Raw genomic sequence first — 13201 nt, 5'->3', positions numbered from 1 at the left:
AATACAGTATTTTTTTTTTGTTTTATTTGTTAGTTTATTTTCTATTCTAATTTATATTTTGTTATTTTAGTTTATGTTTTTTATTACATTTCTTGCTCGTTTGCACGAGGATTGTAGTTTTATTTTTTTGTCTGGTGTAAATGGCATATCTGTCTCAATAAAGTTGACTTGACTAAGGGTATTTGTTTAAAGAGATTTCGTTCAACTATTTTAGCCAGACTTTCTGACCTATCAATGTCAAGAACACTTCCAAAAAGTGGTCAAATAAAATATTCAGAAGCACAATCTCTTGTAAAGTGATAACTTTTTGGTTTTATATGTGTGGTGTGTCTTGTGCCTGTTTCCAGTCAGTAATTTCACCCATACCACTTTCCACTGTGTTGCTCTTTGAAGCTAAGTTACAAGGAGTAGTGACAGAAATCTGCACTGAAGAAATGGGACACCCATGCAAGGATGTGTTGAATCACCAGAAATCTCCGACATGTCAGTGGGTGCTTTGCAACCTCAGGTCAAATAACACAGTGATGCACGTGGACTTCAAATGGTTGGAGCTCAGATCAGCTTAGTGTGACGACAAGAACACACAAACTTCTCCTCTGTTTTCGTCAGCAACAGCACAACAACATAATGTGCTTTCATCCTCTGCCTGTGGTTTGAAAATAATCAAGAGTCACAAGTGGGACAGTGTTCTTTGTTCTGACCATTAGTCGTTTGACTGTCAGAGGGGAGATCGTCTTGAAGGAAAGTTCTCTAGCTATTTGTTTAACTTTGATATGTTTAGTCACATTGCCCAAACAGAGAGGTGCTGTTGTCAGTTGTTGGACATTGAGAGCTCAACTCAGGCGACCAAACCTTTTGTGGTCACTTTGACGTATTAATTCTCTCTGGTCAGGTTCTCTTTAACTTTAAACAAATACACTGATGCTCATTTCACACACTTTTGATGTGGTAAATCAATAAGATATAAAGAATAAAAAATATTTATGGAATAATTTTATTTGAAATACGAACATGATCTTTTTTTTTCTAAGATAAAAGGTACAGTCAGTCACTGGTTATTTTAAGTTGAAAGTAAATTATTACATCAATTCATCTCCAAAAAAATACACATAATCGTGTCCAAAAGAAAGCCATAGTAAGACTTATTATTTTTATGATATAATGCAATAGCATTTTAAAGTAATTACACTTGTACAGCACACTACAGTGGATGCTATTATTCAATATATAAGTAAACATTGCTCTTTGTCAGAGCTGCCTGGATTTATCCCCTGTTATAGTTTGTTTGGTTTAATCATCTCCATGCCCATTTTCCCCACTCTCTCCAGTTTGTGGGTTTGGGTTTGTTTCTCATTAAGGGGATACATGAGTAAGCTGGCACCGTGTGTTTTAGAGAACATGGGTTTAGTCTAGTTGATGCCTAAGTAGTGTTTGAATTGTTTTTTTTTCAGCCTATCTGAGGTTGAAATTAATCGAGACCTAGCCGTAAAACATTCAAATAAGTGGAGTATTTAATATTTAGTATTTTTAAGTAATATTTAATCTTATTTGGGAAAAAAGAAAAAAGAGATATTGAGACATCATAAAATGGCATACCGACTAAATTCAAGCAAAAGAATAATAAAGAAACTGGAGTAAAATGAAACAAACTTTTTGACATTTGTCTTTGTAACCAATGTTTGTGAATCTTAGCATTGAAAATTGTATAAAAATGTGATTGTCAAACTATAAATTATAAAAGTGAATAGTACAAAATAATTGCTTTAAGTTGTCAAACTGAGGTAAAATAGATATTTTTCACAAGGTGTTGCAGAAGCAGGTATCTTAAAATTAACTGTAATTAATTAAAAGTAACTGTTAGATAGGACCTGGATGTACCTAACCTTCATCATCATGGAACCAAAAATAAATGTTATGGATGCGGAACGGTCATGGCTTTGTTCAGTTTGAGCAAAAAAACAATCTGCTTAGTTTTAGGGAAACGATTGTGGTTTGGGTTAAAATAAGCACTTCCTCAAGGTCAGAGGGCTTTTGTTGTCATGGCTACAACAAACACATGGTTAAGTTTGTGGAATGGTCATGGATTAAAGAAAACAATGCTGGGAAACAAACTGCGGTTTCCTGTGTGAAAGTCTTTTTTTGACAACCCATACATCTACTACATTTTGTTGATGCTTATGGTCTGCTCTAGTTCACCACCATCATGCCATAGTACCGCCAGCCATGAGAGGTCAGGCAGCAGTAGTGTATAGGTCTGAACACCTCGTGGTTGGTCGTTAATAATAAAGGAATGGTTGATTTATTTATTATTTTTGCAAAACTTTGATAGAGCACCTTTAATACTTGGGTAATGCTTGTCAGACCTGACAAAGCTCTGGGCTGCTTCAGTGCACAGGCCACTAGGTGAATTAGCACACGGGGAACAAAAAAAAAATCACATAAAATGATAAAAAAAATTGCACTATTTGGCGTTTGTAGGTGTTAAGTCAGGAGTCCCTTTTGGAAAAAATTAGCTTTTGAATTGCTTTGCTCTGATAGCATTTAGTAACTTGTTCCACCATGGGATAACCACAAACCAGAACCATCTGGACCTGATGTGGTGGGTTTTGACTGAAAATCAAAATGAATATGAACAGATGACATTTGTGAAACCACCTTTTTTCATGATTTGCAAAAGAAGCTGTGCAGCAGGTTTTTTATTTTTCAACTGTTTCTTTGTAAATCTTTAAGAACTTATATGATTCAATAGTTGCCACACAGGTGACTTTTTTATGCTGCACAAACAGAATCAGAAGGTTTTGAGTGAGCAAAAGTGAAACTCTCTTTTTTTCTCTCTGTCCCTCTCAATAACTCTCTAAATCTCTTTCTATCGTTTATTTTATTTTAAAGCGAGCTGCCAGTGAGCCAGAGCCGACTGTGTCAGAAGCACCCAGTAAAACAGCATCTGGCCATGCTGGTGGTGGTGGTGTCTGTTTATGACTCATTTCTACCTGCTGTCAGGCAGCAGGGAAAAGTGGAGAAGAGAGCAAGGTCAGTGGTTAACAAGGGCAGAATTGTACAAGGATACAAAACAGTGCCGTGTGGTTGTCAAGAAAACAAGGTAGCAGTGAAACCTATTAGAGATGTGTCATTTAGTAGCTGATATTGGCTGTTGTCAGGCGCAGGTATGGTCGACACATGGGCATCTTTACAAGGCGACTGCTGAAAGAGTGGGGGTGCCTTGTGTGCAGAGTGAAGACATTCTAACTTGGTGGAAAAATTAAATGATTGGAAATGGTCCGGTTGTTTTCATATGAATCGAGCTGGCTGGTGAGCACGGGTTCATTATTACTACATTGCTCTAAAATGGGTTCAGTCCCATAAAGAAGTCACACATGAGCTTTCATGAGAAATATTGGTGGTATCTGGGGAGGAATTATGTTTTTACAATATCCACATGAATGTCTACTGGACACGTTTCACTGAAAGAAGAACTATACTTTTTCAAATTTAGACATTAACATCTCTTTGCCTTGGAGGAGTTGAAGAAAAAAGATAACTCCATAGTTAATTATTAAAAAATAATACATTGTTGTTTATAACATCAACAATGGGTCTAATAGGATCGACAGGATAAGAGCTAGACAGAAACATACTTGACACACAATCAATGTCCATTCCTATATTCTAGTTTTCACATGGAGTTGAAAAAAAGGCAGACAATATGTTGTCTTATTTTTTTAGTAATAAAGGGATTATGGACACTTTTGAATTTAAACTAACTCTGACCTGTTGATGTTTATTTTATTTTATTTCACATTTATGTCATTCAGAAAGACATGCTGCAGTGTCATTTTTTTAGTTCAGAATTTATCAAGCAGCCTGGAATGAACCGGTTGTTTGACACCTCTGGGTAAAAAGAAGCAGCAATACAAACAAATACAACACAATGTAGGCAATAGGTAATGTAGATAGTGGAGTGGGGTCAGGCTAGATACAGAGAAAATAGAAAAAATACTATTCTCAGAAATATTTATAATTAGAATGAAAGTAGACATAAATAAGCTATAAATATATATTTGACCACATTTCGGGAATGCATGTTTATTTTATATTACTTATGCAAAATATAGACTGATAATACAGCATTTTTTTATTATTTTTTGTGAATAAAATGTATTAAATTTTTCCAAGAAAGTAGCGCCCATACAAGTTTTGTAAACATAACCGTGTCCCAACACCGGAATGTTTAACATGGTTTAACAGTGTCGCTGATTGGTCCGTGCCTCTGTATACACTTACATCACATTTCCGCTTCCTTTTCCTCGGCGCAAAGATGGCGGACTACGACCTCACCACTAAAATTGCTCATTTTTTAGATCGACATCTTGTGTTTCCTCTTCTGGAATTTCTATCTGTTAAAGAGGTATGGTAAATTTAATTACACGCGAGCATCTACGATGTATTTTTAGGTGATGGGTAGAGCTATTTGGGGTTGTTTAAGCAATCGAATAAAACAACACTCGCGAAAGAGTTGGTCACATTTTCTTCGGCTGTGTAAAGAAACCACGTTTACACAACCGGAAATAGAACGTATTGCCTTCGAAGTAAAACCCATCATCAGAAAACTGACAGAAAATTCGATGCCTGGGAGATGTACTCACCGATCTACGTGGATGTATCGCCATATATAGTATAAAAAAATACGAAATCAGTTCATTATTACAACTTAGCCTTTTGTACAATTTGTTTATATACTGGAAAATGTAACTCTGAAATGCAAAGTACCGGAAGTAATCGCAAGCCTTTGTCATTCATTGAGTTTCACAGCTAACGATAAGCGACACGCAGTATTCTCAAATTTCATCTGAGCAAATCGTAGTTGAGGAAGACAGCACTGTTTCATAAACAATATAGGCAATTACTGTCATCACGAAGTTGTATTTCCCAATAGATTTTACGTTGTATTAATGCAATGTCATTAATGTATAATGCAGAGCGGAGTAGTACAGTTCTGAAATACAAAATAACTTTCTCCCCAGATACAACTAATCTTAATAAAGGAGAAACGCATGTTTTATAGAAATAGGAGTAACAAAGCCAAAGGAAAATAGCTGCTTAATATTATAAGGCACAACCGTTGCGCTGTTTTTAATAAGCGCCGTCTTACCCAGAGCAAGCTATTAACACAATGTAACAGGCTTTACAGTATTTGCAGGACACTGACCAGGTAATTGAGGGAATAATAAAGTTATAAACGTGGTACTATATTATTCAGTTTTCTCATAGCCATATGGAACATCAAAGCATTTCCGGTTTACTTCCGGTGCTGCATTGTTAACCACGCATGGGTCCTCATAATGAACGTTTATTGCATTTATTGCAAATGCATCTGTATTAGTCAATTTAATCTTTTGACCTCAAGGTTCTTTCAACTGCAACAAGTTGAGAAGTAGAAATAGTTAAAATTTCAGCAAATGCCTCTTAACATTAAAAACGGGCAAATGAAATACTTTGTTGTTTATAAATATAACAGATTAATTAAAAATGAAATAATTTGGATATAAAATAAATAATTTCTGTATACCTTTTGAATTTATTGTTCGCTTTGTCCATGACTTGTGTTTTTTTTAGATATACAATGAAGAGGAATTACTTCATGGAAAACTGGATCTTCTTAGTGACACAAACATGGTGGACTTTGCCATGGATGTGTGCAGAAGCCTTTACCCTGAAAAGGATATACCCCACAGTAAGTCTTGGCCTGTACACACACACACACACACCTCATCACCATTTCTGCAACAACAACACATCTCAACAGTCATCATAAAGCTGTGCTGTACCACCTCTCTCTCCATGTTTACAGAATTTTCAGTGCAGGGTCATTACAGAGACCATGTAGACATGGTATTACTGTGACTAATCAAGTTCTTTCACTTTCTCGTGTTAGCTCTGAGGGAGAAGAGGACAGAGGTTGTGGCCCAGCTCAAACAGCTGCAGTCTGAGACGGAACCAATAGTTAAAATGTTTGAGGACCCAGAAACTACAAGGCAAATGCAGTCCACCAGGTAAAGCTCAACTTTTTTTTTCAACGGAAGTGGTTTCTTGCTTTTGGTTATTTTGTGTTTTTGTTTTTTAACAGTTGTCCTGTTTTTTTCCCTTCATTCCATCCTTCGAAATGATCAGTTAATGTCAATGATGAAGTAAAATGTGCTTGGCTCTATCAATAAGTGATTCCTGGATTACTGAAAATCTGAAAGATGACCACCACTGTTTGTCTTAGTGTAAGAAAAAAGGCATTCAGCCGTCTCACTGTGAATGCAGAGAAAGGTCAACAAGGTTAGAACAGATACAAGACGTTGTGGTTAACTTTATTAAGACCTCCTGCCCCCTTGTCCACAGTGATTATAATAGTTAGGTCATATTTGGTCTTTCTCCTTTCCTTTTGTTTCTTGGCCGATGTGTGTGCAGTTAATCAAAAACATTTTCCATTTTCATTTTGTACTGCTTTATTATGATGTTTTCTTTGGGTTTCAGACATATGTTTATTTGAGCCACAGATTTGTAGGGACTCTTATGTGAGATCTGAAGACCGATAATAGTAACATTGACTTTGCACATGTCTGTGTTATTGTTCGTTCGCTGTCACTGCAGAGTAAGGGAGGAATCTTCTTTGGGGATGATGAATCACATATCTGTCTCCAGTTACGTTATTTTTTTCCCCTCCTTGTAGCATGGGATTTGTAAAAACAATTGGGATCTCATCTGGGGTCAATAAAAATTCTGTTCAAGGCCAATGGACATTCAACAGTTTTATTTCACCACTATGGGCAAATTATACTAGATGTTTGCTTGATTTTAACATTCTGTCTGGATAATGGGATTACCCAATACTAGCAGTGAATATTGGGTTGACTTCTGATTCTGTTTCCCAGTCCATTAAAAGTTAATACAGATACATTTATAAAGCATTTTATAGGATTAGAAACAGATTTCCTTTTATAGCCGCTAAAGTTATATTTCCTAGGTGGATTTTGAAGGTAATCTGAATAGTAAGACTTTACATTATATCAAAACTACTTCTCTAATGTGTTTGTCTTTAACAGCATGCGATCAGTTGGAATTTGTTTTGCATCTTGGCATCCATCTTATCTCTACATGTCAGAAGTTACATATTGCAGTTAATACTGCGGTACTGTCCGTTTTATTTGACTGTATTTTAAAGGACAATTTACAATGTTATAAATGTTAAACCTGTATGTTCTTCTGACTTAATCTAGATTTCAAACTAACTTGCTCATTCTCTGTGAGTTTCAATCCATGTGGAAATTGCATAGGTATTTACGTCACATGTATGTAGAATGAGGCAGTTAATAGTTTCTTGCCAGCAAATAAGTCTGTACATTAATGTACAGATGAACAACAAAGTGTATGAACACAGAAATATTTTTAAAATTTGTAAAAGATTTTATGGTAATGTTTCTGCAAATATTTTTTGGGCAGACCATGAAGAAAAAAATATCATAGAAATGACTTAGAAATAGCTTTGCTAAGATATAATTTGTGCAAACATAACTAGCATTGATCCATCCTTGCCAAACCAAATATAATAAACAGCCCATCGGTGTTCAGTCCTTGATTTAGTACAGAAGAGGGGAAATATACCTGATAAAGATTCCAAACACACAAGAGGATGTCAGCCAAATGAAGACTGGAGTTAAATGGTCTCTAACTACAGCAACTGTCATGCTTTTGTCTTTCTTTGCAGAGATGGACGGATGCTCTTTGATTATTTGGCTGAAAAACATAACGTAAGTTGGTCTGATTCGCTGACATCTCACTTTTTTACTGCATTTCCCATGGCTTGTGTGTGAACCCATGGTTGTTTTAGCGCTAATGTGGGAGGGGCAGGGCGAGCAGGGAAAATGCAGAATTACTTCCCAAAACCCTTAACTCATTTTCAGGGTTTGTATGGCTTGCACAAATTCTGCAGACATTTACATTCTGTGGTGGATCGTCAAGAATAAACGGAGTAGCTCGAGACTCATGGATAGAGCCGCAAGAATGCCGGAGCTTCTATATTTACCGTGATGTTTGGCTTCTTACACTCCCCTCCATCGGTCCCCTCCCACTCCGGTATCCCACTGACCTGCACGCTGTCCTCAGTGCACCTCCACACTGCCCAGGCCCAGGGCCCCACAGCCTGCTGTGGGAAAGGCCTGGGCGGCACGGAGTACCCGCTGCCGCTGTGACAGTCAAACCGAACCTCAGGGAAAGGTCCTGACGTCAGCGTGCACAATGCGCAGATACTGCAGCAGAAAGAGGAAGGTTAAATATAGGAAGACACGTAGGCCTGAAATGATAGCCCTATATATACATCTCTAGAGCTAAATTAGCTCATATGACCACTTTTTTGGCAGCTTTGTTGCAAAAGTTAAATTTTTCTCTTGCCAGGACGAAACACCAGTGATACGATAGCGGTGTTTATTCTATATCCATTTAGCACTGGCCTGCCACCACAGAGAGGAAACTATGTTACTGCTGCAAATAAATCTGAAATTAAAAATAGTGTGGTGCTTTAGTTACACGGATCTACATTTTTTTTTCACTTGTAGCCCAGATGTTTGAGAAGTTGGTCTATGACAATAAAAAGCATTGCTCTAAAGGTTTTAAAGCACATTAGAATCTATGCATTTCTCTTCTATAATGAGTGTTTTTATGACGTCAGTGCACTTGTGTTTCTCTTAAAGTTTCGTCAAGAGTATTTGGACACACTGTACAGATATGCCAAGTTCCAGTATGAGTGTGGAAACTACTCTGGTGCAGCAGAATACCTCTACTTCTTTCGTGTTCTGGTAAGTTGTCTGTTTCTTTCTTTTTCTTTTTTTCTTAAGAGATGTTTACTGAGCACCACCTTATCAGACTGTCTCTGGTGTTTGACCATGGTGTCTATAAATAGTCTTCAGGAAAATCTCTCTTATATTAAAATTGAATGCTACGTTATGTTTGCCAGATTGTTTTAATTCCTCCAAAGGCCAAATGCATGAAAAAGTAAAGGAAAGAACACTTAAAACTAATTGAATGTGAAAAGCTTACGTCATTGCCTATTCAATTCACCGCACGTTCTGTGTGTTAAGTGGAGACTGCAGCTCAAGGATTTGAGTGGGATCTTTAACTGGGCCGAGTGATCTGTGCCGGACTGCATAATCTGTCTGTAGTCTCCTCAAGGGGCGGGCTCCAGCAGACAGCTTATTGATTCGAGTGCAGTGGCCAAGAGTCCCCTGTCACGACTTCTTAGCTTGTGGTCCACTTATTTATGCAAGGTATCTTTTTTTTATCGGGAAGAAGGTGCCACGCACTTAGCAAGGTGTCATAGTCTGGGTGTTATGGTGGAAAAATGTATGCATTACAACAATGAAATAATGTCATGGATGAATATTTTAAAATACCATTCTGTGCCAAAGTATGTTTTGCAGAGGAAAGATAATTATAGTTGAGGGAGAGCACTGGCACAAGAGTTTGTTAGTGCACATGCACACTCCCTATTTCCTCTATAAACAAAAAGAATTGTTGCCTGGGTTCTGGAGTTTAGTTTGTGGCTTTACTCCCTTCAGGAATGGGCTGAAAGTTGTGCGAGGCCATGAATGGGCTGCATCCTAACAACATGACCCTGCTCTGTTTGAGTGTGCGTCAAAAACACATGTGTTTCATATGGATATGTTTAATATGAGTTTCTGTGTTGGAAAGAGTCGTTTTAATGTAGTCTTTCTAAGAATAAACATTTTTTAGAAGGTGCTGATGAACAATATATTTCTCCCCACTTCTGTATAAACCCTAATCTGTATCAAGAAATCTTCTGACCAACTAACGAAACTTCCAAATTGAAGAAAAAATACTGTTTATAGACTTAACATTGTGATCAGCTGCTGACCAACTGAAGCATTTGTGTAATCTGATTAACATTTTCATTATTGAGTGTGTATATTTTATATATTTATATATAGACTTTTTTTATCCTTGATGACGACAACACTGCCTTCACCACTTGCTTTTAGCACTAGATCCAAAGTGAACGTTAACGCAATTTAATGAGTCACCAAAAGGAAAATCTGGCCTCATAAGTGAAATTATTGTTTTTAGTTATGACATCTAATCATTTCCCTTTTTAATTTTTTTGATACATTTTCAGAACGACCACATTTCTAGCAGAAACAAAAACATTTTTGTCTCTTGAAAAATGCTAGCAAGTTCAGCTCAACTGAATGGACTGTAATGACCAGTGGAACTGGCCCACATAGTCAGTGGTTTCCCAGTGTCACTCACTTGTTCTTTTTGCTTTTACTTCTTTTTGGTTCAAGTTTTAACTTTGTGGTGAAGCAGAACTTCGTGCCAAATTCAGGCCTGAAAAAATGGGCAATAAACGATCAACATTTGTCTGTTCATTAGAGTAAGAAACATCTTTGAAGACCATCTTTTCTGCCTATTCTAATTGGCATTCAATACTGCACTTTCGTTCCCCGTGTTTTGGATGTTAGCGATTCTGGCCACTCATTCACATTCAGTACGCTGGAGTGTCCTCTCCTGAACAACTTGGCAGTCATCCTGTACAATGATGAACCCACTTTTCTACAAACAACCCTGTTAACCCAAAGCAGTTGGGTACTTCACTTGATGGGTATTTCACTAATCTATGTGTAGGTGGAAGAGATGCATCCGAGACAAGATGACAAGTAATTTGGCCAGGCTTTCCACTTCCACTTCCTACGCCCCAAAAGAAATGCATTAGAAAATCCTTCAAACGTTTACAACAGATATATCTCTGTGTTCCAGCAACAGTTGTTTATGGCTTTGCAGCTCAGTCTAAATAAACCAAAATTGCTCTAATTGAGGTATGCTGATCGAAGTCCAGCAAAGAGGGATTTTTTTTTGTTTTTACTCCTTAAATATTTAGGCCCTTCATTTTATGTTCCAGCCAGATTGGCCTGTGTAACCTGATATTTGTTGCTTACCCCTGTCAATGCAAGAGGCTTTTTAAATGGAAGGAAAAGGTAGAAATTGATTTTGATGGAGGGAGCTTGGATCTTGGACTCCCCCCTCCTCACTTTTGGGTGTTTTTGTGGACCTCCCATCCTCACAGGCCCCTCGTTTTTTTTCTTCCCTCCCTCCTTATGGGAGAGGTGAAGCTCCATAAAGTCATTTAACGTGGGAAACCCAGTCGATTACACGAAGGAAGCCAGCCTTGCAAAATCCATGCCTCAGGTTTGGTTACAGTGTGGCCTTGTCCTAAAAGAGCAACTTATTCATATCATCACTTAAAGCAGGGATTGAATGTTAAGAATAAAGATTGAGTATCCAGTCGGATCCCTAGCACAGTAAATTTATTGTTGCTGGTCAGTCAGCGAAATGTGCCCGTTTCACAAACCAATGGAAACTTAAGGTAACTACTGGAAAAACCCAGGTATCGAGACTTTTCTAGTGTGGCCACCAGTGAAAGCCAGACTGTGTATGTGTGTGTGCATGCATGTGTGTGTGCATGCATGTGTGTGTGCATGCATGTGTGTAAAGCTGCCATAATGACTTGGAGGTCGGCCATACGTAGCAGGCTGGGACTTCCAAGAGGGAAAAAACTAACAAACAAAACAAAACACTTGAACAGATGAAACTCTGACCTAAATAATTCTCCTGCTCTGGTTGGATCGACCAGCACACCGTCTCTGTCGGACTTTTCCCTTTACCTGCAAAGGTCTCATGATATGGCAATTCATTGAAATAATATCAAAGTGTAACTAGTCTTTGCCAAGGTGAGACGCAAAACAATTTATATCTAAATAATTTCAGCCAATTTGGTGGGTTCCAGCGGAAACCTGCTCTTTTTTTAGTGTTTCCTCTCCTCATACATCTGTCGTCTCTCACAGTCCACTTCAGCGGCTGTCCGTTGGTGTACGGGGGTGTGTGGTTTGCATCTAGGTTTCTCTGACCGCTCTGCAGACACCCACCCCTACTTCCTGCTTGACTCATGTCACTGCGTCTGGTGTTTGGTGTTATCATGAACTCCTGTGCCACAGAGTTTCCCATGAGCCCCAGGGTGTTGTCCAGTGTCCGAGAACAGAGTGATTGCGTGGCAGAGGTTCAGAGGCGTTTTCAACCTGTGTTTCATTACCTTTTTGTTTGTTTTACTCTGTTCTGGAAATCGGAACCAGTAGCCTGCAAGATTTTCACAGTGATTATCTCCACAGAGATGTGCCTTGTTAGTGTCAGGTCATGTTTCCGTCTAATTACCATGCAATAACGATAGGCTTGTAACATAAGGTGACTATTGCAATTATCATTCTCATGGATAAGGTATACAACAAGCTGTGTTTAATTAAATTAGCATTTCTTAAGTTTTATTTTTCTCTGGAATGCATGTAATAACCGCAACCAGAAAGTCCCATTGGCCTTGTCAATGGGTTCGACCTGAAGGAGTGCAGTGGTTTAGATAGCCCAACTAAGCTACCTAATCCTAAATTAAATAGAACATGTTAATAGTAGAACAAGACAAAAGTTGTTATTTGTGGCGATAAATGGCTATAGATTTTTAAGAAGCTTTTAATGGACTTTTATTTTGCAGAGATTATAGAGTATTATTATGTCCATTTTACATCAGTGATTATCAACTGGCAGCCCACGGGCCTAATTCAGCCCACCGAACCATTTAAATCAAGCATGCTACTGGTTTCTAAAATAAACATGAAATAGTAATCTTAGACAGAAATTTGATTTTTATTTCAATTTTTTTGAGTGTCTGGCCCCCAAGGTGTCTGTCCTTGAAGAAATCTCGCCATATGAGAAATATAATTAACAATAATAAAACAAATATTTGCTTCTTGCCATGCCTGTTTTGTCAGTGTGGGAATGCATGCATATGACTGTTCGGGATATACAGATGGAAAATGCCTGCTGGCTAAATTTGGTACAAAGCATCTTTATTTTCCTGAGGTTAATGTATTCGCTGCAATCTCCAAATACCGCATTGTTACTATTACATTTTATGGAGCTCAAGTAGATATGAACAAACCTAGATTGGACCCTTTATACGAGAAGGTCATCTTATATTAAAAAGTGATTGCATAATGCAGCCATGGCATGAAAGATGATAGAAAACATCTCTCATTACCTGGTACAAACGTTTTGTGTCATAATTCTACATGATGCATATTTCAGCAAGTTTCCCTGTTTT

At 37.8% G+C, this 13201-nt stretch overlaps 1 protein-coding gene across 1 annotated transcript in view; it reads left to right on the top strand.

Moving 5' to 3' along the window:
• The first annotated feature begins 4251 nt into the window (after nt 1–4251).
• Nucleotides 4252–13201, top strand: part of eif3ea (eukaryotic translation initiation factor 3, subunit E, a) — a 24178-nt gene continuing 15228 nt past the window's right edge. Inside the window, exons 1-5 of the mRNA XM_025061533.1 lie at nt 4252–4405; nt 5614–5731; nt 5933–6050; nt 7751–7793; nt 8733–8998. Coding sequence (XP_024917301.1) covers nt 4316–4405; nt 5614–5731; nt 5933–6050; nt 7751–7793; nt 8733–8998 — 635 coding nt within the window. The 5' untranslated portion in view covers nt 4252–4315. The remainder of the gene's footprint in view (nt 4406–5613; nt 5732–5932; nt 6051–7750; nt 7794–8732; nt 8999–13201) is intronic.

The sequence above is a fragment of the Cynoglossus semilaevis genome, chromosome 13 (genome assembly GCF_000523025.1).
Source record: "Cynoglossus semilaevis isolate Cse_v1.0 chromosome 13, Cse_v1.0, whole genome shotgun sequence".
In the NCBI taxonomy this organism is placed as follows: Eukaryota; Metazoa; Chordata; class Actinopteri; order Pleuronectiformes; family Cynoglossidae; genus Cynoglossus; species Cynoglossus semilaevis.
The sequence above is the reverse complement of the archived record's forward strand: the minus strand, read 5'-3'. Positions and strand labels throughout refer to the sequence as shown.